Source organism: Ammospiza nelsoni, chromosome 11, assembly GCF_027579445.1.
Source record: "Ammospiza nelsoni isolate bAmmNel1 chromosome 11, bAmmNel1.pri, whole genome shotgun sequence".
Lineage (NCBI taxonomy): Eukaryota > Metazoa > Chordata > Aves > Passeriformes > Passerellidae > Ammospiza > Ammospiza nelsoni.
The window spans coordinates 10,027,486-10,053,651 of NC_080643.1; the positions used below are offsets into that span (position 1 = coordinate 10,027,486).

The window sequence follows — 26,166 nt, forward strand, 5'->3', positions numbered from 1 at the left end:
GTTCCGCGCTCCGCGTTTCCGCTGCGGCCCGCGCCGGCCCCGCCCCGCGGCTCCGGTTTCAGGCGCTGCTACAGGGACCCCCAAGATGGAAACGCAGGGGCTGCCGGCCGCGGAGGCGGCCCGGGCCCGGCCCGCCGCGCAACATGGCGGCCCCGCCGCGCCGCCGCCGCCCGGCTGGGACCCGCCGCCCGCCGCCGCCTCCTCCGCCGGCAGCAGCCCCGCGCCGGGCCTCTACGTGAGCTTCCCGGTGCTGCTGCTGGAGGAGAAGCCGGAGCCCGCCGCCAGCCCGGCGCCCAGCGCGCCGCCGGCGGGGCCCGCGCCCGACAGCGACGGGCTCCTGCTCGTCTTCAACGTGGTGCGAGGCGCGGCCGAGCCCGGCGCGGGCGGCGGCGAAGAAGGGCGAGCCCAGCCCGGCCCGCCGCCCGCCGAGCCGCCGGAGGAGGCCCCCGACTCGGCCCCGCCGCCGCAGCCGCCGCCGCCTCCTCCCCCGCCGCCGGCACCGCTGCCCCCCGCGGGCGGCGACGGCGGCGATGGCGGCGGGGCGGAGGACGGCGCCTTCTCGGGGACCATCACCATCAACAACCAGAGCCTGCTGGTGCGCATCGAGAACGGGGTCCTGACGCTGGGGCCCGGCGCCGAGCAGCCCGCGGGCGCCGCGCCCCCCGCCGCCGCCAGCCCCGCCGAGCCGCCGGGCGGGCCGCGGCCGCGCTCGCCGCCGGCCTTCGCGTGCCCGGAGCCGCGCTGCGGAGAGGCCTTTCCCCGCAAGCAGCAGCTGCGGCTGCACCGGCTCTCGGCGCACGGCGGCGGCGAGGACGGGCGGGGCGGCGCGGCGCGGCCCTTCGGCTGCCCCGTGCCGGGCTGCGCCTGGTCCTTCGCCACGGCCTACAAGCTGCGGCGGCACCTGCACTCGCACGACAAGCTGCGGCCGTTCGCCTGCGCGGCGCCCGGCTGCACCAAGCGCTTCACCACCGTGTACAACCTACGGGCGCACAGCCGCGCCCACGAGCAGGAGGCGGCGCACAAGTGCGAGGCGTGCGGGCAGCGCTTCCCCAGCGCCGCCCGCCTCGCCGCCCACCGCCGCCGCAGCCACCTGGAGCCCGAGCGGCCCTTCCGCTGCGACTTCCCCGGTAAGCCGCCTCCGGGGCTGGGCTCCCTTCCCTCCCCTTCCACACACTGGGATCATCCCTGCCCTGAGGCCCTGCGGCGCTCGGCTCACTTCTTCTGCTCCCGCTGCTCCTTCCCCTTCGTGTTACCTCAGAATGTCAAGGAAGGTTCTCCTCTAAACCACCTCAGTTACCAAAGGAAAAGTTTGGGAGCTGGCGGATGCTGTGCTTTTCCTCCTGTGACTTTGTGCTGGTGCAGTGAAACACCGCAAGACACGGCGCCAGCGTTCAGTGCGCCTTGACCCAGTCTATGCCTGATTGCCCACCCTGGCAAAACAATTGTAATTTCTGGGAGTAATGTGTAGGATTTCGCTGTTAGTTTTTTTTCCCTTTCACTAGACATAATATCCTGAAAAACGATCCTGAAAGTACCTCGCTAAAAGCTGGGAGGGAGAAAAGAGAGCAGTTTTGTCACTGAGTTTTGTCAAGCAGATTTGCTATTTCCCTTTTCTCCCCAGGCTGTGAGCGAACGTTTATCACAGTGAGTGCATTATTCTCCCACAATCGAGCGCACTTCAGAGAGCAAGAGCAGTTCTCCTGCTCATTCCCTGGCTGTAACAAGCAGTATGACAAGGCCTGCCGACTAAAAATCCACATGAGGAGTCACACAGGTATTCACAGGGATTATTTGTACATGGGGAGGTACATGGAACACAGTATGTGAAAGTGGACTGCAGTTTGCTGGAAAAACTGAAATTCAGGAAAGGTGACATTAGTTATTTGGAGTCAGAGAAAATATTTGATTCTTGGCCTTCTGGGGGTAGGATTCTGTTGAATCAAATTGTCACATGCAAAGTAGTAAAGCACATAGGCAAAGCTGTGGCTTTTGTCATTGTGCATTTTGTCCAGAAAAAACTATCCCAGCTCTATTCCCAAGTTCATAGATGTTCAAAACGTTGAATTAATTTTACTCTTGATACAAACAAACAGCTCAGAACATGTGAAAAACTCTCAGAACATGTGGAATGTATGTACCAAGGTTTGGAACAGCAAGAAGATAAATTTCAGCTCTGGCAAGCATGACTGACTTGCAAGGATCACTGCAAAGCTGAAATACAGCCTTGTCATGTTACTGGTGTGCCCTCTCTTTTCCTGATTTTGTGGTTTTACACTTTTGAGGTTTTTTCAAGTGTCACTTGATGTTCATAGATGTGATGGAAACCAAATCACACTTCACAGTCTTGTAATCAAGACACAGTGGCAGACCATGAAAACAGGAAAAACCAGTTCAGTTGTGTTTCTGTTTTGAGTGATGCTGTTAGTGACTATTGAAGTATTTCAGGATATGAGGTGGATTGATAAATACTTGTGCTGTCTGATGCAACAGCATGGAGTTAAAGAAAGCCCAGATTGTAGGAGGGGGAAGGGATATGATAGGACTCTGCAGTGTATTGCAGGAGGGGCTGGTTGAGTTGTCTTTTCTTAAATTAATTCAACTTAAGCAGGTTTTAATAATTTCTAGTAGCAGTATGTGTTTTGTATTAGATTATTAATGTAGCATTTTTTTATTCAAGGTGAAAGACCTTTTATCTGTGACTTTGAAGGCTGTGGCTGGTCTTTTACCAGTATGTCCAAGCTTCTGAGGCATAAAAGGTACAGGAAGCTTTTTCTTATTATACTGTCCTAAGCCACTGGCTGTTTGCTTGTCTTTGTTTCTCTTCCAGTAGCTAAGCAGTAATGGATGTAATCATGCCAATGACAATTTCCTTCCCTTGTAGGAAACACGAAGATGACAGGAGATTCATGTGCCCAGTAGAAGGCTGTGGGAAGTCCTTCACAAGAGCAGAACACTTGAAAGGCCACAGTATAACTCACCTTGGTACAAAACCATTTGAGTGTCCAGTAGAAGGTATTGCTCCACTCCCATATGTGTTTCCTGCTAGCTGGTGTGTATTTTTGTCTAAAGGTTATGTGTGCTTGGTACAGGACTGGAGCAATTAAGAGTGGGTCTTCTAACAGGGTTTGAAGAGGCAGAAGTCTTGAACAAGTGATCATTCTCAGAGTTAGGAATGACAGAGCAAACTCTGTTTCATACTGTAGCTTGACCCACCCTCACCACTTCAGTGACACTTCAGAAGCAAAGATTTTTGGGTGTGATCTGGATTATTCAGCTCTAAAGTAAAGCAGCTCTACTTGATTGTTTCTACTTTTTATGGTGTTTACAGCAATTGTCACGAAGAATTTCAGATGCCATAGTGTTAAAAGGTTGTGCTTTCCACTCAATGACTTTAGAATTTCATGTTGTCAGAAGGAGGTTGTTAAACTGTCCTACCCTTTGACAGGTTTACTTTCTTGTGGTTCCTCTGAGTGTATGCACAGGTGCTGAAAAACAGCAAGCAGAGGATATTCTGATTTGTTAAGACATTAAAATGAATATTAAATAGAAACTTCATTAAATTTGAAACTTCAAAGCCTTCTATATCTTCTTGCAGGCTGTTGTGCAAAATTTTCAGCACGAAGTAGTTTGTATATTCACTCCAAGAAACATCTTCAGGATGTGGACTCGTTGAAGTCGCGGTGCCCCGTTTCCAGCTGTAATAAACTGTTCACTTCCAAACACAGCATGAAAACGCACATGGTCAAGCAGCATAACTTCAGCCCAGGTAAAGAGTTTGTCTCTGGCTATCAGAGGGTGCAGTGGAAAAATTAAGTGCTTTATTAAGGGAAATGTGTAATTACTGATGTTGAAATCTGAGTTCTATTGATATGAATGACAGAATCTTCTCTGAGACTGAAGTTGGTTTCACGCTCTAAAATTCAGTGGGATCTCTGAGTATCAGAAAGTGATACTTGAGTATGACCTCTGAAATTGTGAGAAATTGCAGCATTTTTCAATGAAGCAGAGCTTGTTCTTTTCCATGCCATGTGTAAAATACGCATAAGGACTAAAAGGATTTCTCTTTTCACCCCTTTCACTCCTCAACAAGCTGTATTTGGCATGCACTGCCTTAGCGTTTTTGGCAAGTGCTTTTATAAGCACACTTCTCAGTAAAAGAATGAACTTATTTTGGTAGGCTGCTTTTCCCTAAATATGCTTTCAGGGAAGGTGGGAAATATTTTAGTAGGCTATGAATATAGAATTTTATAGAATTTTACCTTTCTTTTCTTCCTGTTGTCTGTAGAAGCTCTGTCTTACAACCAAACCTTTCTCTTGCAGATCTCCTAACTCAGCTGGAAGCAACCTGCTCCCTCACCCCCAGCAATGAGCTCACTAGTCCAGGGCAGAGTGATCTCAGCAACATGGACCTCGTCTCCCTGTTTTCCAACGTGTCCAGTAACAACTCTGGAATTGCAGCGGACATGGCGCTGGTGAACTCTGGCATCGTCACCATCGATGTGGCCTCGGTGGGCTCCACGCTGGGAGGCAGCCTGCCTGTCAGTAACAGCTCCCTAAGCCAGGCAGTGGATCCCTTGATCCTGGTGGCCAGCAGTGACATGCCCCAGAGCCTGGACAGTTCTCTCCTGCTGGGAACCAATGCAACGGTTCTACAGCAAAGCACTTTAAATTTGGATGATGTACAGACTGTCAATGCCGAAGCCTTGGGTTCGCTGGCGTCTCTGTCAGTGAGGAATTCCAGTCAGGATGTGCACGGGCTGACATGCAGCAATAATTTAACAATGGACACAGCCACTTTGACTCCTTCCAGCAGCCTGGGCAGCACCAACGTGCCTGAGTTACTGACACCAGTTAAAGCTGAACGGAATTTGCTCCCCAGCTCAGATGTGGTTGGTCAGCAGGAGGGCAGCAAAGTCGTGACACAGTTTGTGTTCTCCAACCCCCCAGGGAGTTACAGTGCACAGAAGGAAATGGATCTTGGCACAGTGACTGGCAGCTCGTTTTTGGTATGGAGTAACTGTACTCACCCTTGGATGAGACAGCCTGACTTTGAGGGTATCCCTGGCTGCTCACACCTTGTTGGGAGACCTTTCAGATTTTGCAGATCATGCATTTTATCTCTCTTTTCATGAAAGATGTAGAAGGATGTGTTGAGTAGTGTGTTTTCACAGGTAGATTCAGTGTGGTGACAAGTTCTAGGAAATACTGAAATTCTGGTGGGGACAGTTCAGGAAGAACCTTTCAAAACAAGCAGCCGCCCATCTGAAATGGAATTTGCAAGAACACCCAAGAATAAGTGTTACACGTGTTACTTGTTCATTTCATTCCAGGGAAGGATTTGGGCTGTAACAGTAACTGCAGCATTTTCATTCCGTTCTGCATTCCTCTTTTAAGTACTTTTCCCTTTCTGTTTCACTGTGTTATTGCAGACTTAACTTTTTGTTTATATTATGAAGTACATGTTTACACACTTCAAATCTGAGCACTTACAAATGTGGAGCTAACTTCTTCTTGTGTTGAGCTCCAGATACTGAGTAGATACAGGGAATTTATTGAAACTAATCAGAAGATCAGGGGAAACTAGAATTCAGTGTTTGCAGCATAGAAGATAAGTGCATCTGAGAACTCATTAGTGTGTGTTTTCATTATCTTGTTTTGTTCTTAATTCCAAAAACCTTGCATCTCTGGGCTTTTTTGTTTTTCCTTTAACTAGGAGAGCAGTGGGTCTGCGAGAACAGACTACAGAGCCATTCAGCTGGCCAAGAAAAAGAAACAAAAAGGGAATGGCAGCAGCACAGGTGAGAAGCCATTAGTTACATTTACTGAATAAAAATATTTAGTAATTTTGGCAGTGCAGTGGGAGCAGGTTTCTGAGTAACATTATTAAATGTCCTGTCCTGTTTATTGATAGTTAAAATAATTATGCATGTGGTGTACCATCTGTTACTCAGGATAATCACATTCTGTGGAATATCAAATTCACAGGAAGTTTACAAAGAAAGCTGTGCCCTGTGTTTCATGATTATTAACAAGACACTAGCTGTCCATCTCTTCATCTGCTTCTTATTACAACTAAAAATTATGTTACTGTGCTGTTGTTTATGCTTTTGGTCCTATCTAGGAGGTTCTTTTACTCAGTACAGACAATGGAAATTTCAGCTAGATTTTGCTTTTGTATTTCACTTAGTAACAGTGTGAAGGAATTTATTTTTTTATTATCTACATATACTCAAACCTCTCTCTTATACTTTAGCCTTGTGGAGAGTTCTTGTGCTGGGTGAGTTTAGGTCATGATTCCAGATGTGTCCTCTTAGTTTCACTCAGAGCCATTTGATGTGAATTCCTTTGTCAGATGAAATGTGGTCCATGGTTCCCTGGACTTGCACAAGCTCAGGTGTTTGAGATGTGCCTACCTTTGGGGCTGGGGTGGAATATTACAGATTTGTGATACATCAATATCATATACATAGAGTGAGTTTAGTGCTGCCTTGCTGTGTCTTAGACCTCCCTCTGAAAATCAAGGCAAAAGTTTTTGAGGCAAGACTGCTTCTGATTTGAGAGCTGTTTTGTTTGTGTGTTTGTAAAATGCAGATGTACACACATTCTGTCGGGTTCAGCAAATCATCCCATGGAAGGAGAAGTGCTTTATGAAGCTAGTTCTAAAGGCCCTTATATTATCAAACACATGCATGTATCATCAAATATGTCTTTTGGACATTAGTTTAAAAAATATGATTGCACTTTGCATGACTCCTAAGATGACCTCAGAAAATTCCTGTTTCTGTTCCTGTTCAAGACTCCCAGTAGTCCACTTTTCACCAGCTGTTGCCTGAATGGTATGCTGTGCCTTTCAAAGAGGTCTAGAGAGTCTTGTATTTCTGATTAGTTTAACTAGATTGAGTGAATACTGTAGAGGGAAGTTCAGGGTTTAAATACAGGTTATCCAAGCCCTTCATTTATTACAGGTTTTTTTTTAAATCCAAACAAAAACCTGAGCTGACAGGACTGTATTATTACATTTGTTTTGAATAGGGTTTTGGTTTTCAGCTTGTGATACAGCAGCTGGTTCATCCTGCTTTAAACTGAAAAGAAGCTTAAGGTTGTGATAGTTGTACTTGTGTAGCCTGTTCTACCTAGTAGTCCTTGAAATCTTCCTGTAAATAATGATCTTCACTATGCTTTTTTACAGTTCAGAAAAATCGTGCGTGACTTCTCAGGAAATGAGTTGCAGAATGAAAAATAGAATCCTAATACTTCCTAATTCCTTTCTATAACACCACAAATATGCTGATATTTCTGTACTACCACAGGGGAGGGCCCTAAGCTTAGCAGTTTGTGATTTTTCAGTGGTGTTCAGGTGAAAAGGTGCTCAGTGAGCAGCTGGGGTTCAGCAGCTGAGTGCTCTCTGCCTTTGAGCAGTTGTCACATGGTGCTTAATTATATTGCACTGCTGTGGGCATTTGCTGTGTGCTATAAACAGCTGCAAAAAGTTGAAAAATACGAGCAGAAAGCTCTAGCAAATTTATCTAAATATTAAAATTGCTTTCTTTTAGGGGCATCTGGTTCTGGTCAGAGGAAAAACAAGGGTGGTAAAGTAAGCCCAACCAACTTTTCTTCCTCTACTCCTGGCAGTCGACTGGGTGGTAACATAGTTCTGCCAAATGGAGGGCTGACAATAAGGGACCCTGCCACAGGAGCCCAGTATGTGCAAATTCAGCTTCTCCAGGTAAGAGCTGAGGAGAAGAAAAACATGCTAAGCTTCTCTGTTATCCAGACTTGCATTTATGGAAGAATTTGAATGTTTGTGAACTCAGGTCCTACTACTGCCCCTGGGTGGATTCTTGAGCTCTGCAGTGTTCTTGCATTGTTCTACCTTTATTTATAAAGTAAATGAGCTAGACATAAAAATGTTCCTGCAAAAAGAAGTTTCAGCCTAAACTGTTATTTCTCTTATCCGTTGAAATAAAGCTTAAAATTTAAATAAAGAACTAAAACAACCTAATAATTGGTGGGGGCTGATTAATGGCACATGGCAGGTAATAGGTTTTGTGCCAGGTGTAGCTGTGTAGTATTCAGAGAAAGGATAAGTTCCTTCTCCTTCATTGCTAACAGCTGTGTTGTGGAGAGACCTATGGGCTGAGTTCTCCATTGATCTGTTTTTTGATGGATGTACACATTTGTAACTTCCATGTTAAGTATCAGCTTCATGAAAACATATGAAACTTGTTGCATGTTTCTGTGTTAGATTTGTTGAAAGAGGAACCCTTCCTTCCTCTGTAGATCTTGCCAGTGTTCCAGGTTGGTGAGGACAGGATAATAGGTTGTACACTGAACTAGGTTGAGATTTAAGTTGTAGGGCCTTTCTAGTACAGTGCAGTGGCTTTATCAGATATTTTAGGGTTGTGAGACTGAGTGAAATTTGCCATATTGTGCTGAGTTACCTGGGGGTTTTGTATCTTGATAATTTTTCTGCATTCTCAGGATGAGTCCCCAGGAGAGGGAGATCTTCCCTTTCAGCTGAGCTCTCAGTCTTCCTCCTCACATTCTCAGCTTACAGTGGATTTACCTGTTTACATACTTCAGGTACAGCATGTCAAACCACTGGGTTTTATTGCCTTGCTTGAATGTAAAGACAGTTTACTGTGAGCACTCTCATGTTCTGCCTGATGAAAATACCTTGTTTTCCATTGGGAGTTGAATTCCATTCACAAGGAATAATAAGCAAAGAGCTGCACTGCACAAAGTATTTTCTGTCTGTTACCAACCTTTGACACATCAGAAGTGGTTGGGTTGTTTTTCCTCTGTTACTGAGTAATGAATAACTAAAACTTATTTTTTCTGAAATGCCCCACCCTTGTTTTCCTGATCCCATCCTGCAGATATAAGGTGGGTCAAGAAACAGGATCAGAATTGGAATGTTGTAGGCTACAGAAAAGTAGGGTGGGAAGTGGGAAATAGAATCTTGAACTTAGATTTCGGAGTGGTGCCCTTGTGGGACTGTCAGTTAAGTTTAGAAGCCTGCTTGGGGACCTCATTTTTGATAAACTCTGCAATGCACCTATTCCTGCCAAGTGGGTTTCTCCTGGACAGAAAATAAATCTTTTTTGTTGAGGAGGGGCACTTTCCTCAAAACCTGTAAGTACAAGACATGTGGGGAAAGCTTTAGGTTTCCTCTGAACCATTCCAAGCATTTCTCTGGTGTTGAATAAATGTCAAGATAATCTTGCTGATAAGCACTGAAACCATCTAGAGGTGAAAGTAGTTCATGCTGTCTGTTTGCTTTAACAGGAACCACACAATTCCACCGAAGATGATGCAGGTTCTGATAACTCCCAGTTCACTGGAAGCACAATAAATTTACAGGATCTGGAATGAGGATTATTAAGAGCAGTTACTTGAAAACAAATTGGGCAATCATGACAGAGTGAGATTACTGTGTGGGTCTTTTTCCAAGGAAAATAGGAAAAGTAGGAGAACTGAAGTATGGTTGCACTCTTTGTGATTTGCTTAAGACAGTTGCAGCTGAAAGATTTTTCTTTAAAAATGTAAATCCCACTTGATGTGCCTGTGTAAGATACCCTGTCTGCCTGGTGGTTGGGAGGCTGAGGCAGACTGCTGTACAGTGTTGTTTCAGGGAGAAGTACTTTATTACACTTCAAACTGAGGTAATATTTACTGTTTTCACAGGAAAGCAAGTATTCTACAGCTAACAAATGCAAATTTATAATCCTGCCTGCGACAGTTAAAACTTTCCTTCCATTGGTCTCCTCCTGAAGCCACTGGCATCAAGGAGATGAGAGCTAAATTTTGCAAGTTTTCCACACACAAAGAAAAGGATTGTTTCAGCCCCTGTGTTTGGCAGAAAACCAGAATAAAGTGTCACATGTAACAAAATTAATGTTCTATGCCATGAAAATGAGATGCTCTAAAATCTTTGTTTTAGAAAGCTAGATTCTAAATGTTAACTTAGCTGTGAATCAGTTTGTAGCTCATGTTGAGTTTCTCCCTTTCCTTGCTCCTGCATCCCAAATACTTTGCTGAATTCTTCCAGCAAAACTTGAAAAAGAAAACTGCAATAGAACTGTACTCACTGTAAGTGATTTGCTAAGAGTCCAACAGCATCTGAGAGAGGTTTGTTTTATCTTTGTGTTCCCTTTTTTGGGAGGAATGTTGACCGTAGTGTAAATTTAAGCACCTTGATTTTTATCTCATCTATAAACCGCTGCCAAGTTACCTGTGAACTGGTCACTACTTTTTTATTTAGGGTTTTTTGGTGTTTTTGTTTTTTTTTAATTGAACACTGTTAACATGTGTTCTTTATCGCTATCCCAGAGTGTCAGATGCACCTGGAGCTGGTTTACAAAATATGCAGTTGTCAGAGTATTTTATGGGGGGAGAGAGTTGTTACCCAGGAAGATTTGCCCCTGAAAAACTGCAGTTTCTCTTGGGGGTGGGGGGAGAGGTTGTATGTACTCTACTTACCTGGATTGCAGACACCTAAATAAGTATAGGGTTGTATAGGGAAAAATAAACCACCTTTGGTTACATTTTAAGGTAGTAATTTAATTGTTTCCTATGGTGATGTTCTGAATGCCTCTAAAAGTATGTATAGGAGTTTGATAAAAGACTGTTTGTACTTTTTTTTTATTCTCAGTGAGGTGTGTGTATGCACGTATGTGTATTTTCTTTTTTTTTTTACAAAATAAGATATGTCACAGAGGAGAACGTTGTGATCTTTTTAATCTTGCACATATTTATTTATTTTACAGTTATACTGATGTTAAATTCACATGAGGTCATTCAGAAATGCTTTTACTTCCTGTGCCTTTTGAACTATGTATGTGTCCATATAAATGCTTTTTTGATTGCAGACTTGGGGAGGAAAACAAGCATACAGGTTACAGTGAACTTCAGCTCCTGATTTGTAGGCAGTGTTATATCTCTGGTTGAACCAGCTTTATTTTTCTATCTTTAGCCTAACTGAGCATTGAGGTCTCTCTGTTCCTCCCACTCTGAGTTTACAGCTTACATCCAGGGAAAGTCTGAACCCTCTCAGCTGGGTTTTCAAACCAGTTGGTATCTGAGATCTGCTGGTGGCTGCAGCACAGAGTCCCCTCCTGAGAGGAGGAAGGATTGAGGAGGAATTGTGCTGAGGGGTCACCGTGCTCTCCCTGGAAGCTGAGACACCTCAAGCTCCCAATGCCTGCATTATTCTGTTCTCAAGGACCATACCAGTTTGTAATCCATTAAAATGGCCAAGGAACACTCCATCTTTTTATGGGACTTGCAACCAAATCTTTCTACTTCTGAAAATGTACCTCACTCAGCTTTGTAAGTGAATGTAAAGTGCTAACCTCTTGAGGGCAGAAACTTGGATCACTTGGCTAGGGCTCCATTGCTGGCAATGGATACCTGAAGAACTGCTGGTGCAAAAGGGTTAATAAAGCTTTTTTTTTTATGGTCACTTTGTCACTGGGTATTGTTCTTTGCATGGATGCATCTGACACAAAGCTAATTACTGGCAGCTTGATTTCTGCAGAGAGCTTGTGGTTTTCCTTCAGTTGTGTATTCTCCACCATAGTGGGGTAGAGTCTATAATGGCTTTTATAGTCCTTCAGAAGACCTGTGATTATCATAAATATCTATGAGGTGCCTGCCTTGGCTGTGCCTTAACAAAGATTGTCACCTAGGACTGTCATTGATCTCACTGCTCAGGTAATGCTATTGGCATCAAAAACTGAATGAGAAAAGAACTGGTGCTTAGCAGGAGCTTGAGAAGCAAAATGAGAGATTTTTTTATTTATTTTCATAGGCAAAACACCAAAGGAGGGGAAAAGGGGTTGTAAACTTTCCCTGGAATCTTAGGGTAGGAGAAGGAAATTTCATGGGACAGTAAAGTTCAGCTGAGCAAAGACTGACAGATTGTAGAGCTAGAAAAGACTTCTAGAACAGCATCAGCCCTGTAAGCTGTGGTTAAGGCTGTGCCATCAGGAGAAATAATACAATTGTTCTTCCTTCTTATCTATTTCCTTGGCTGTTCTTCCTGGCAGATGGGTTGGAAGGGAAGGCCACTTTCTTGTTCTGCAGAGGAGGAAGAGGCACTGATCAGTGCTTGGTGTCTGAGCAGGCACTGAAGCTGCTCTGTGCTGCCAGCCTGGGAGGGGCTGTGGGCCCTGCCCTGTGCCCCAGGCAGCTGCAGGGTGTCTGCAGAGTGACCTTGCTGTACTGGGAGGTGAATGTGAAGCACCTGAAGGCTGTGTGTGTGCTCCTGCTTCAGCTTCTGCAACTCACTGCTGTACCTACAACTGCTTTCTGACTAAAGCCTCATTATTCCTGTGCCAGGAAGAGGATGGGAAGTTGGAAATCCAAAGAAATTTTCTCTTGGCTAAAGGGGCAGGGACTCCTGGCCCCTGCTCCCAAGTCACCTGTGCTGTCACTGTGACAGAACCAGGGTCTCCTCATGGCTGTGCTGACCTGGGGAAGGTGCAGCAGCAGCCATGGCAGGAGCTCTGCATGAGCCTCTCAAGGGGCCAGAGCTGAGTGTGGCAGGATGTGGAACATGTCAGAAAAGGTGTGGCTTGATGTGGCTGAGCTGATCTAGGGCCTTGCTGCTGTCATCAGGAGTGTCCTGCTGCTGCCCTGTTCCTCATTTGCCAATTTTCATGCTTGGTTTAATAGAACCAAGGTCATGAGTTGAAATGAGCTTACTGAGAACTGGCAAGTAGTGGAGAGGGTCATGTGGTTGGGAGAAGGATGATGGAAGGACACTGAGCTGGAATCATGTGCACTGTGACTGACTTCCCAGCAGTGGCCTAAGTTACATCACTCCTGCAAATTGGGTAAATCCTGCAAACTACACCTGGCTGTAGGTGCCATCCCCACACAGCTGTGGAGGCCCCTTAAGAATACTTTTCCCTTAAATACTTGATATTCAGGTACCCCCAGCTTCTCCAAAGTGAGCTGTGAAGTGAGGTATTTCCACAAACCCCTGCACTTACCTTATTTTCTTCAGATACCTGTGATTTTTCCATATCCCTTTTCAATCCTTCATCCTGCTGATGCCTTGCTTGTTTCTGCTTTTCCTCTCTGAGCCTTTTGAAGAGAGGGAATAAAGGATGGGTTAAATGCAGCTTGCAGCTGCACCAGCTGTGCTTTTGGCACACAGCATCAACATTTAACACAACATTTACATCACACCTTCCATGCAACCACTGGAGCACAGGGGTTGGGGCACACCTGCTGCTGGAGCTGGTGGCTGTGAAGGGTAAGAGGGAAGCACTGCCTGCAGCTGGTCCTACTCTTTCTGGAGTGATGGGATGAAAATGAAGTGCTGGAACAGGAACGGGCTCAAGCTATGGAACACTGGTGCAGAGAAACTGCAGTCTTAACCATGTAAACTTGAGGAAAATGTTTAATGCTCTTAGTAGGGTTTGTTGTGTTTTGGTTTTGTTGGTGTTGTTTGTTTTTTGGGGTTTTTTTTGGGTGTTTTTTGCTTGTTTGGGGTTTTTTGGGTTTTTTAAAAAAATTATTTTTATTTGGGTTTTAAAAAAAATTATTTCTATTTTATTTTTAATTTATTTTTAATATTTATTTATATTTTATTTCTATAATATATATATTTTATATATAAATAATTTTTTAAATTTTATTTTATATGAAAAATAAAATATATTTATTTTATTTTATTTTATTTTATTTTATTTTATTTTAGGGTGTGTGGTATCTTTCCTTAATTATTCTCCTCCATCCCCAGCATAGAATAAATGTTTTCCATACTTATTTTGCAGTTTAAGAGTGCAAACCTATTCACAGAACATCAGGAAGAGGCACCATCCCTTTTCTACTACACAGCTGAATAATGATGCAGAGAAAGAGAATAAGCAGAACCAAAATGTTGCTGTCTGGCTTTAAATCCTCATGTTAATCTGTCTGATCCACTTGAGGATGGCCAGATGCAGTCACCAGTTCAGTTATCTTTGTTATTTGTGAAGTGAAATTTTGTGTAACTGTGCCTATAAGAATGTGTCTCATCTTGGGACTTACACTGACTGTGTTTATTGCTACTATTTATCTAGTAATACAAATTAAAATTAAAAGTTTTGTAGAAGAAACAATTCAAAGCTGGAGTTGTTGATCAATGCCCTTATGTACGTATCAAAGTCTGACAAAATATCAGGGCAAGGTGGACTGAGGTTTAAAGCTTGAGGTTTAATTTTCTATTTATTCAATTTAAATTTTGTTACTGAAATTGTTTTCTTAAAATTACGATTCTCAGAATCTGGTTTTGTTTGTGGGTTTAGTGTTTTCTTTTTTATTCTTCTAGATTTTTCTGCTGTAGTTTGCAGGCCTTTTCTAACATAGCTGTGGGCTGCAGTTCACTGATGCACAGATGCAAGTACTGTGAATGTAGAACCCTTACAGAAGTAAAATTGGATGGATTGCTTTAATGGGATTTCAGATTGCTGCTACAGGTTTTTTTTGGGGGTTGATTTGGCTCTTTCAGCTGTCAACAGTTAAAATAGAGATGTTTTCCAGAAGAAGGTCTTGCCTTACCTTGCCCTCTGTTCCCTTCTTATGTCTTTCACAGCCTTTTCTATCTTTGCTGCTGGGATTCTCTCCACACTGTCCAGTAAATCAATAAGCTGTTTTTCTATGACCTTTAACATATCTACTGTTGGCAGGTTTGCCTCATTGTCTCCAGTGCACTGGAAATAAACTTCCTGCACCTTCTTGTTCAGGCTTGTGAGCACTTTGTCCTGGAGGTGACAGGAGATATGGTGAATGCCACAGCTGGGTTCTGCCAAGTGGAACCATAACATCCCTCCAAAACCAAAGGAAATCTGTGAGGGAAACACTTTAATCCCCTCAATAAGACTCATTTACTTGTTTCCTGGCTGGCCAAGGGCAATGGCAGGGACAGATGGCTGAACTTGTCCTGTTGGTCTCATCCTCCCAGCTTGGCTGAGACCTGGGTCAGGTGGCAGCTGCCCAGCTGTGTCTGGGAGCCTGCTCCCGCCTGGAGCAGACAGGTTTGCCCCAGTTTGCTGCCTCAGCAGTGCCCCAAACCAGCCTTTCCACTGCTGGGAAACAGCTCTGATCCCTCCTCAGTGCCCCTCTGTGTGCTCAGTGTGCTCTGTGTACGCCTGTGTGCTCTGTGCACACCCCTGTGTGCTCTGTGTGCTCAGTGTGCTCTGTTTGCTCTGTGCACACCCGTGTGCTCTGTGTGCTCTGTGCACACTCCTGTGTGCTCTGTGTGCTCTGTGCACACCTCTGTTTGCTCTGTGCACACCCCTGTGTGCTCTGTGTGCTCTGTGTGCTCTGTGCACACCCCTGTGTGCTCTGTATGCTCTGCGCACACCCGTTTGCTCTGTGCACACCTCTGTTTGCTCTGTGCACACCCCTGTGTGCTCTGCTCCCAGGGTGGATGGGGCTGGGGGAGAGGAACCACTTGTGCCCATGTGAGCCCCCCTTGCCTGGATCCCAGCCTGTACCTGGTCATCACCTTCGTGTTCTGCAGGGGAAAAGAGCTGAACTTTGAGCTTCAGCTCGGCCACTTTCTCCTCTTCCTTGGCCACGGAGGCTCGCAGGGTGTTCACCTGCTCTTTTAGCACTGCCAGCTCCTTCTCCCTGGAGGGCAGAGAGAGGAGGTGTTTGGGAAGGGCAGCTCTGGAACACACGGGTCTGCTCTCCGCAGCCTGGGCTGGTCCCTCTGCTGCCGGCAGATGGAGGTAACACTTCAGCCTTCCCTGAAAACCCGGGGAACTTCGGGGGTTTTTAATGGAAAAGCAGTTACTGTGCTGGTGTGTGTGTGTGGGGGGGGAGAAGTAGCATTGCTAAGCATTCAAGATTTTGTAAATGTAAAAACTACATTTTAAATGGGCATATTTACGTCTATCTGACATTGACACTTAGATTACAATGGCACATGATGGGTTCCCTACTGCTTTCCTCTAGGAAGGTTTTGCACTGAGTCAGCATTTGCACTGATGACTCCAGGAACTGCCTTATTTCTTTCTTTGGTCTTCTTTCATGAGAATTGCACTAACATTGACTCCAGGATGCTCAGTGCATCATTCCCCACTGTGCCTTGAGGACTAAGGAATTAGTCCCAAGCTCAACTCTTACCTCCTAAATTAAGCACACATGGGACACTTTCCTAGGAGCTCAAAGAAAGACCCTGCTGTGTGAGCAGTCTTATGTGTGTGTGACAGTGAGGTGTCTGTGGGGACAGAGGGGTCACTTATGTCTGGAAGCTGGACCCCAGAGACCCCTTCCATCCCCTGCAGGGCCACACTCACATGCTTTCACGTGTGCTGATGAAAGTCTGCTGGACCTTGTTCCAGCTCTCTGCAATATCCTGGGAGTTCAGGACAAAGGATAAGTTCTCATCCAGCATCTCCATGAAAGTATTAAGCAATTGTTCAGGATCAGTGAAGTAGAGCTCAGGCTCCTAGAGAGGAAAACATGTAATGAGTCTTTTCCCTGCTCTAGATTCTGTTCCACTGAACTGTGTGGAGATTGGTCTGCACCAGCCCTGGCTATTCAAATGTTCTTCCATCTAGAGAGGTCCATGTTTGTTTGTACATGGACATCCTTCCTGCTATGTGTGTAGTTCTACTCTGCCTCAACAGCTCACCCCCAAAACAAATTGCATTTTGGGGAGTAAAAAGTATTGCAAACATCAAGTGAGTGGGAAAACTTCAATTTCAGACATAAGACAGTAACTGCACTAATATAAAAATCTTTCAATTTGTGATGTCATATCTCACTGGAGGATGGTAAGCTTAGAGATGATGGTAGGGTTTTGGAAACTGGAGGAAAGTTAAGCTAAGGTGTTTATAATATGTGTGAACAAAAGTGTGAACATTCAGGAATGTATAAATGTACATTTATAATTTGTAACTACAGTAAATCCTCAAAATTGTAACTAATGGTTAGAAGGTGATGGAAATTAGTAACGTTGATAAGTGACACAGGACAAACAGAAAATGCAAATTTTTCAACATATGACTTCTGACCTCATCTTCGTCCGAGCTGATTTCACTCTCTGCATCCTCCAGTGAACTTCTGAAAAAGCATTTTGTGTGTTAGGCCCTCAGAGAAATGACAGCTCAGAGGGATCTCATTAGTGACACAGGAACATTGCTATTGTTCACTGTCCCTGTTTACTCCTCTGCACGTTCCCACTGTGGGATATTGAGGGGTCAGTAGGGTCGGGGGGCCACACAAACAAACAGCACAGGAGCTCCTTCTGTCCATGAGCAGCTGCCTTTAGTGCTGCCCTTGGCTGTGCTGGCCATGGGGCTGCCATGACACATGAACCTGAGCTGAGGGTGCTGATCCAAATGCCTTTAAACTCACTGGGAGTGAGTGTAACTCACTCATTTGTTTAGTGCTTCTCCCTCTGCACAAGAGCTGGAAGAGGGGGAAGTGATTCTTTGCTGCTGTTGGCAGCTCAGTCTGCTCATCACTTCTACTTGTACCTGTGCCATGAAGGGTTAAAAACCTCTGTTTGCATTGTCTTGGTGACAGCCCCACTTGGGCAGGCTCTCAGCAGAGGATCTGAGGATGGAGCTCACTTGGAGCAGGCACACAGACTGACTTGCACACTGACAGCTTTCTGTGGTCTCTGAGTTTGTTCCAATGAGCCCCAGAACCTGGAATGCCCAGCCAGGGTGAGCAGCAGGATTCCCCTGTGCTGGGTCCCAGTAAGCTCAGTGCTCTTTTCAATCCTTAATCCTTTGTTTGCATTATCTGGTACTTACAGGTCTCTTGACAGAAGAGGCTGCAGGAAGTGTTTAAGCTGTGGCCTGAGATCGCGTGCCCTGAAATCCAAACTCTCTGAGAACAGCAGGGAGCTCGGAATATCCGTGAAAGTGACACTGTGGCCACTGGGACCCTGCTCTGGAGACAAGAGGAGGTGCCCACTTAGAGCCAGGGCTGTCCTAGCAGCAGCAGCAGCATCACTGTGCTGGCACTCACCCTGCTCTGTGCTGGAGGGAGGTGAAGCCCTTCCTTCATTCCTGGGTTCTCTTTCCTTATCCTTTTCCTTTTTGTGCCTTTTTCTGTGCTCCTCCTGCCACTCTTTTGGAGATAGCTGGTAGAGGATGTCCCTGTACATCTTGTACTCCTGCAGGGTGTCCTCAAATCTGGAGATGTCACTGGGTTGAGAGAAGTGGACAAGGTTTGTTAGCAGGGAGGGAAGCTTCTGATTGAACAGGTTCTTTCTCACTCTTGATATTCAGTTTCATCCAGAGAAGGGGAGAGAGGGCACACTTTTTCATGGATATGCAAAGGCAAAAGGGAACCTGTGCTCTTTGTGGTTTCTCATGTGGAAACTGAGAATCAGTCATATTCCCTGGTCATATCTCTTGCTATGGAACTGAGCTTGCTAATTTTTGAATTTTTTTCTTGAAAAGGAATGAGACATTTTTCCAGCTCAACTCATAATGGTAATTATACTTTTTTTTTTGTCTTTCCCTAGCTCCCCATTAAAATGCATTGCTTAGTTTTGTTTGGATTTTAATCTGATGCTAGGCATTTAATTTTGGAGTTGAAATATCTATACTTTTAAAAAAATATAATTAGAAAACTAGAATAGTTGTTTTAGAAACAAAGCCAGCATCTGGAAACAAAACATCTGGAAAACAAAAGCCAAAACATTTTGATCTAAAAATGGAACATTTTTAGAAATCTATCCCCTGCAAGGACTGTGAAGCTGTAGCACTGTAGAGGCTGTTAAAGGTGAGGCAGAAGTAATGAGCAAGCTTACCTTTGGATTTTCTTTATTTCAGTTGTGAGTCCCTGGATCTCTGTTATTTTCTTCGTCTTTGCTGAGGTTTCTCTTTTGGCTCTAGGAAAAGATGCACAAACAAGCCATTAAACAATTTAGCAGTGAGTAGTGAATTGAGGTGCCTATGAAACAGTGAAAAAGATGTGATATGAGCCCTACAAATCTGTGTTATAGATGTATGCCAGGAGATGCTTGGCTGCTGCCTGAAGACCCTTTGTCCTTGGCAAAGCATTGCACCCCAGCGTTCAGGCCTCCCTCACTGGCTGCTGCTGAGCATCAGTTGCAGCTGTGCCCCTGTGAGACCTGCAAAGGGCCAAAGTGCCCAATTTCCCTCACTGAGGGGCTGGGCAGAGGCATCTCCCTCCAGTAAAGGGTGTTGTGGGAAGAATGGAAGTGGTGGAGCCACCAGCAGGTTCCTTGCTGCCCCCAGAGCAAGGGCGTTTGCAATGAGGGTATTCCCTGGATGTTGTTCCCCTTCCTCTCTTTTATTGAGTGTGTGGAGAGAAAGTGCAACCAGAACTGTAACTCTGGGAAACTCAGGGTGTTAAGACAAAACCCTGCAGGGAGGTCAAGCAGCAGATTCCTGTGCCCAGAATGAAACAGCACAGTGGTGATTCCTTCAGAGCTCCTTACTTTCTCAGTGCTTCAACAGAGTTATTGTGGTTCTCCTTCAGGAAGGCATCAAACATGGCAGCGTCCTTCTCCATCCTTCTCTCAGCCTTTTCCAGCTTTCTTTCCTCATCCTTTGTTATGTTCTCCATCTTTTCAATCTCCCCTCTCTTCACTGCAATGGTGTGCTGAAATGAGCCCCAAAGGCAACACAGACTTATCAGCTGGGTGGTTTTGAAGGTACATTGGTTTAGCTTTCCAAAATTCCCTGAGAGTTGTGGGCAGAGAGGGAAAGGATTTCAAACTCAGGTGTGTGACTTAGTGCAAGCCAGGTACATGGAGGCCAGGAGGTATTTCAGAAGGAACACAGTAAATAAGCAGTGAATCTAAAGACAGAATTCAGAAGTCCCAGCACTACATTAACTCCTGGCTGACAAAAGATTGATTCAGTTGTGTTACAGCTCGATAACAGATGACTAATGGGAATGTTTGAGCATGGTTACTCCATTCCCTCACGTTGAGTTCAGAGTGGCTCCCAGACACAGTTTATTTACTGTGTAACTGTGCATCTCACAAATGGGATGCTTCCATGGTGGCTACTGAATGATGGGAATGACCTACATTCCTTTATTTCTTGGGTGGGAATTACTGGGCTACAGATTCTGAGTGGCTGTGAGGCAGGAGTTGGACAGTCAGTTCATGAGCTCTGATGTGTGCCACCTTGGAAAGATCTCCAGGCATTGATCTCGGGAGAATAAACATCAAAACAAAGCAACACAGGGAAGAGTAATTAAATGAACAAAGTAATGAGCTAAAAGCTATGTACCTCAAGAAAAAAGATCTGTTTTCTGTCCTGTAGGTAGCCATGGAAAGTCTCCCTGTCGAATTTATAATCTGAAATCAGAATATAAAGTTACTTAGGCTAGAGAGGGGGAAATATGGCCAAGGCAAAACACAATGAATATGTAGGCTGCCATGAGCATGGATCTGGCTGGCACTGGAGTCAGCAATACTGATTATTGTATTATAGTTATAACCTTGCTTAGGATCAGTTTCATAGAGTAAAACCAGGGAGAATGGAGTGGACAATCTGGTCCTTGTCCTCTAGACACTAATGGCAAATCTTCTCATGTCAGAGGCAGAAAATCTAGGCCTGTATCCATTAAAATCCAACTTTAGGTTGGCTTAGTAGGAAAGTTACCACCACACAAGGTCCTGCAACCCCTTAGCTGGCTACAGCTCACTGCTGCAAGGCTGGTGGAGCCCAGTGAGGGGTTGGCCCAGGCTCTGAAGGTAAACACCTGATCTGGAGATGGCTCAGCCACGCAGGGGCTGGCAAACACAGCACAGAACTGTCTGCATGGCCTCCCCAGGGTCAGCCAGAGCCAGCTGCCCTGCCCATCCCCTCTCTGGCCTTTGCTCTGGGCTGTTACCCAGCTGAGCAGCCCCACTGCAAGGACAGTGCCTGTTCTCCACCTTTTTTCATGGCCAACTTCCGCGAAAGCATCTCCTGCAGGTATTTCAGTCTCTCTTCACTGGTCGCCTCTTTTCTGCTCTCCTCTTCTTCCTCCCTTTTCAAAGCTTTTCTCAACCCACTTTTTGCCTTCATTTTAGTGGAGTAAGTAGTTTTCTCATGGACTTTCATGGTCTTCCTCTTTTCACGTTCCTGTGAGAAGTCAGATATGTGACTGTTTGATCCTGTGCTTTGTGTGCTGTGGTTTTCAAAGACATGAGTAAGTTATTGACAGCCTGGAAACTTGCAGTGGTGATACTCTGCTGATGCATATTTGCCTAGTTTATCTGACTAATTATAATAATATTCTCTCTTGAGGCAATTGAAACACTAAATTTCTTAGCACTTGTTGTCATTATTCTGTTGATTTGTATTCTGCATCCATCCACCAGCTGTGCCAGTCTGTATCCACTCACTGTCCTCATTTTTCCTTCTTGGGTTATTGCTGTGAGCAAATGGAAATTTTCTGAGATTCATCCTTGGAGTCCCTTGGTTAAAGGGGGACAGCCAACACTTAACCAACTCAGTCCAACTTCTACAAGGACATTTAAAACATTAAATTCAGATTGAGAAGATCTATTCAAACCCACTCCAGAACCTTCTGGAGGGTGAAAGGTGTTCCTGCTCAGTGCTTTCACATGGACTGAAGTGTAATTCAGTGCTGTCTGCACAGTTTGGGCCTGGTTCATGGTGAGGACATCACACAGCAGACATCCTTAGTGCAATGCTTCCCGAGCTCTTCCCCATAATTGTCTAGTGCCCTTCAACCCAAGCTAAAACCAGACTGTGTCAGTCCCCAGTGTGAGGTGAGGAGGCCTTGCTTTAGACCTCCTGCTTCCTTTCACACTGTGCCAGGCTGTGCAACAGTCAGACCTCCCAGAGATCACAGAATCCCAGAAATGTTTGGGCTGGAATCTTTGGGATCATTTAGCTCCAAATCCCTGCCATGAATGGGGGCACCCCACGAGATCAGGTTGCTCAAAGCCTCATCCAACCTGGCCTGGAACAGGGATGGGACATCCCTAACATCCTTGAGCAACCTGTGCCAGTGTCACCACCTTCACAGTAAAGAATTCCTTCCTAACATCTAATCTACATCTTTCTTCTCTTAGCTGAATCCTCTCCCCCTTGTTCTATCACAATCTGCTTGTGTGAAAAGTTGCTCTTTTGTTATAAGAACCTTTTGAGTATTGAAAGATCACAATCAGGTCTCCCTAGAGCATTCTTTTCTCCAGGCTGAACATCCCCAGCTTTCCCATGAAGAGGTCTTTGATCTCTTATGTGCTAAATTTTGGTATTCTGTTGGGTGGGTGCCTGCCTTAGTAATTGCTTATTATACAGTTTAGCCTAAAGCATGTGTACATACCTCCTGTGCCTTCTTAATTTCCTTGTCTCTCATTGAGAAAAGTTCAGTGTCTGTTGGGAGCTTAAATGGATTTTTCATTGGCTTTTTTTCGTCCTCTTTTGTGCTTTCTGGGAAAAAAAACACAACAAAACAAACAAAAAACCCAAACCAAACAGAAAAAAACCCAGGATGAGGATGTAGAAGATGTGAAGCTGAATATCTGGACCCAGTGCAAAAGGAGTGGGATGTGCTGGGTCACACCTGGAGTGTGGGCAGATGCTGGATCAAGGGCAGGGAGCTGGATTGGGCTTCTGGGAAGCCAGTGACAAAACTGAGACCTCTGTGTGGTTTATGTCACTTGGCCATTTCTGATGATCAACAACAATATTTCAGACAGGGATTTTTCTGTCTGTAACTGTTTTACCCATTTCTTCTGTTTTAGGGCAGAAGAACTCTAGGCCTCTCCTCTGAGCTGACAAGGAAACATTGCTGGAGCATTGTATCCTTACCTGACACAAGGTGAGTTTCCATTTCAAGTTTGGAAGAGAGACTTTTAGTTGTTGATGCTGTATGTCAGGATGGTGTCTTTGACCCTGGCCCAAAGAAAATCATAAATCAGCTGGGATCTGCCAGTAATTGATGTGATAAGTTTTACAGCAGTGACAGACCTGGGGGCTTTCTGTATCTTAACCACTGAGCCTTTAGTGCCTGTAGCAATTAACAAAAAGCTCCATTAATCTGGGAAACACATATGTTCTGACCTCCAGAAGATGTTCATCCTTGCCTTATGTGAAAGCTGTGTAAAACACAGTCCTCCTTACACATAAACTGGTGGGAAAGCAACAACAAAACAAATTTGGACACAGCAAGCAACCCAAGTCCCTCGTCTCTTTTCTCACCCAGTCACCAGTTCTGACCCACACCCATGCTTTTTCATCCTCCTGTCACTAGCTCACAAGCTACATTACTCACTAAAGCTCTTCGCAGTAATTGCTTCAGCATTGTGGATTTCTCGCAATAAGCATGAATGATTGTTGGACAGCACAGACACACTTTGCAGAACTCTGTTCCCTTTCATTTTAGGTTGGCAAACTGTTGAAGGTTATTTTTTTGTTTCTCTGACTCTGGCCTTTTTGTAGTTTTTGCTATGGATCCTAAGGGACAAGCCAGAGTGGGAATGATCTCACTTACAAAGAACAGATAGAGCATTGTTAAAGCTATCCTTTAATCACCAAAGGCAGCAAGCTGGGCTTAGTGAGGTATTAGTTCAGTTGATGCAATTCTGCTGCTGGCACCATTCCTGACCTGCACTGCTCTGAGATGCTGTAGAAAATATCCTCTTCTGCTTGCACTAGTTTTAGGGCTATTTTAGAGCTTCAGTTTTTGCTCTGAAGAGCCTCCAGTTTTTATGTATTTTGAGCTAAACTCATCTGGCCTAATTTCCATGTCTGTCCTTGGTGCTTTGTGTGTTTTCTGCAGCTGCCCAATTAGTACTTTATTCTTTGGAGGTGTCAAACTTTCACTGCTGATGAGACACAGAGGCTGAGGTAGAATTTAGGCTTTTGAATATATCCCAAATATTTTCTCTCTCCTTTTCAGTTCTTGAAGTACATTTTACCAAGAACCTCCTTGACTGTTACTTGGAGTCCAAACCTCTCTGACCTTTGCTTAATGTAAGGGGATATTTTTCTCTAGGGTCTCTCATCTACGTCCTGGAACAGCATCAGCCTTGCTGCTGATGTGAGTTTTGGAGAAAGCCCCATCAGGGCAGGGGTGGGCAGGCAGTCAAATGCCCAAATACAGTTTGTGAACCTCACAGAGCAGCAAACACCTGGAGCTTCAGCCCTCAGTGCACACCTTGATTTCTGTAATCTAAAGCTTTTATCACAAGAATTTTCTTTTTCCTGTGGTTGATTTAAATTCCTCCTACAGGTAATGAGTCTGAAAAGCAGGACTAGACAGTGGCATATGGAAAATAATTATCAGTGCAACCCTCAGAGATAAAAAGTGCTTTATGATAGAATTTTAGCTAAGTATAGGAAACTGTATCTATGATCAACTTATAAATATTCATTTTATTAAGATATTTTTTGTTTGAGGTTGCTGGGTTTTTTTATAGGTTGTTTGCACAGCATTTTGGAAACAATGCCAGAAGCTACAGAAACTCTAGCTCTGCTAATTCATAATTATTAAGCTCAATAATGCATATTAAAAAAGCTTCATTGCTAGAATAATTTGACATATATCTCACTGCCTCTGACATTATATTCCAGTAGCTGCGTACCAGTAGCACGTGAATCAATAGATAAGGCATTGAGGGTTTTAATTCACTGAAACCTTGCTTTTTCCTAGCATCAGGCTGGCAAGCAAAAAAACCAACAAACCAAAAACAAAAACAACAACAAAAAACCACCCCAAAACCCCCCAAAAAACAAACGAACAAAACCAAACTCCCACACAACAAAACAAAAAGCCAAAGTAACTATGCAGACGGATCTAAAAACTAGTGCAATAAACCCATTCATGTTCCCAGAGCAGAGGGTGTCACACATCTGTCCCTTGCAGATTCTCTGCACACCCTCCTTGCCCGCGGTTCTGTGGTGTCTCACACAGAGGTGTCACCCAGCGGTGTCACCCAGGGGTGTCCCTGTCACCCAGCACTGTCCCTGTCACCCAGGGGTGTCCCTCTCACCCAGTGGTGTCACCCAGGGGTGTCCTTCTTATCCTGGGGTGTCCCTCTCACCCAGGGGTGTCCCTGTCACCTAGCCGTGTCCCTGTCACCCAACGGTGTCACCCAGGGGTGTCCCTGTCACCCAGCGGTGTCCCTCTCACCCAGGGCTGTCCCTCTCACCCAGCCGTGTCCCTGTCACCCACCGGTGTCACCCAGGGGTGTCCCTGTCACCCAGCGATGTCTCTCTCACCCACCGGTGTCCCTCTCCCCCGGGGCTGTCCCTCTCACCCAGCGGTGTCCCCCAGCGCTGTCCCCTGCTCGGGCCGGGCTGTGGCGCTCGGAGCGGGGCCGGGGCAGCGCAGCCGCCGCTGTTTGCGCTGCCATGGAAACGCGCGCTCCCGCCGCTCGGTGCGCGGCCACGGCAGCGCGCTCGGCTCGGCTCGGCTCGGCTCGGCTGGGCTGGGCTCGGCTCGGCTCGGCTCGGCTCGGCTCGGCTCGGCTCGGCTCGGCTGGGCTGGGCTCGGCTCGGCTGGGCTCGGCTGGGCTCGGCTCGGCTCGGCTCGGCTCGGCTGGGCTGGGCTCGGCTCGGCTCGGCTCGGCTCGGCTGGGCTGGGCTGGGCTGGGCTCGGCTCGGCTCGGCTCGGCTCGGCTGGGCTGGGCTGGGCTCGGCTCGGCTCGGCTCGGCTCGGCTCGGCTCGGCTCGGCTCGGCTGGGCTGGGCTCGGCTCGGCTCGGCTCGGCTCGGCTCGGCTCGGCTCGGCTGGGCTCGGCTGGGCTCGGCTCGGCTCGGCTGGGCTGGGCTGGGCTCGATCCCTGGAGAGTTCTGAATCTCCCCCTAAAAGGGAGAAAACCCCGTGCGGTTCTGAATCTCCCTCTAAAAGGGAGAAAACTGCTCTGCTGTGAGAGGTCTCCCTGTTCGTTATTTCATTCCCCCTTATTTCAGGCCCGGGAATTGGGTATTTAACCCAAGCAGAACAGAGGGCTGAGGAAATGGGAGCTGGGGCTCCTGTTTGTGGAAAGAGCGTAATTTCTCATGTCCTAATCTCTGCCGTGGTCTGTGTTTTTGCAAAGTGTGAACAGCCACAGTTTGGAGAGTGTGGGATGGGTGAACAAAATGCCATTTACTGAAAGCTGCCCAAGTAAAAAGTGCTATAGAGCCCCCAGTGTCACCTTCTGAAATAATATATAACTTATAATATAACTTATAATTTATAATATAACTTATAACTTTTAATA

The 26,166-nt window shown here is 45.7% G+C and overlaps 2 protein-coding genes across 2 annotated transcripts; one reads left to right on the forward strand and one right to left on the reverse strand.

Moving 5' to 3' along the window:
- The first annotated feature begins 85 nt into the window (after positions 1-85).
- On the forward strand, positions 86-11,464 carry ZXDC (ZXD family zinc finger C). The gene is made up of 10 exons (XM_059480281.1): positions 86-1,127; positions 1,622-1,774; positions 2,678-2,756; positions 2,882-3,012; positions 3,596-3,766; positions 4,321-5,006; positions 5,714-5,798; positions 7,554-7,726; positions 8,482-8,583; positions 9,289-11,464. Exons 1-10 carry the CDS (start codon positions 86-88, stop codon positions 9,373-9,375), a joined length of 2,709 nt encoding a protein of 902 aa, XP_059336264.1. The 3' UTR covers positions 9,376-11,464.
- Positions 11,465-11,659: 195 nt separating this feature from the next.
- CFAP100 (cilia and flagella associated protein 100) lies at positions 11,660-25,356 on the reverse strand. The gene is made up of 15 exons (XM_059480282.1): positions 25,220-25,356; positions 22,770-22,853; positions 22,282-22,388; positions 20,879-21,068; positions 20,229-20,296; positions 19,427-19,590; positions 18,773-18,853; positions 17,983-18,161; positions 17,766-17,904; positions 17,019-17,067; positions 16,299-16,450; positions 15,492-15,627; positions 14,554-14,756; positions 12,999-13,092; positions 11,660-12,081 (listed from the first exon to the last, which is right to left on the reverse strand). The coding sequence occupies exons 2-15, from the start codon at positions 22,789-22,791 to the stop codon at positions 12,019-12,021; spliced, it is 1,647 nt and encodes a 548-aa protein (XP_059336265.1). The 5' UTR covers positions 22,792-22,853; positions 25,220-25,356; the 3' UTR covers positions 11,660-12,018.
- Positions 25,357-26,166: the final 810 nt, after the last annotated feature.

Coding starts and splice junctions, on each gene's coding strand:
- ZXDC (XM_059480281.1), top strand. CDS start 86: ATGGAAACGCAGGGGCTGCCGGCCGCGGAGGCGGCCCGGGCCCGGCCC. Junction 3,013..3,595: donor ATTTGAGTGTCCAGTAGAAG/GTATTGCTCCAC, acceptor ATCTTCTTGCAG/GCTGTTGTGCAAAATTTTCA. Junction 5,799..7,553: donor AGGGAATGGCAGCAGCACAG/GTGAGAAGCCAT, acceptor GCTTTCTTTTAG/GGGCATCTGGTTCTGGTCAG.
- CFAP100 (XM_059480282.1), bottom strand. CDS start 22,791: ATGGAAACTCACCTTGTGTCAG. Junction 19,591..20,228: donor AACAGATCTTTTTTCTTGAG/GTACATAGCTTT, acceptor GGCTCATTTCAG/CACACCATTGCAGTGAAGAG. Junction 16,451..17,018: donor TCAGCTCGGACGAAGATGAG/GTCAGAAGTCAT, acceptor TTTCCTCTCTAG/GAGCCTGAGCTCTACTTCAC.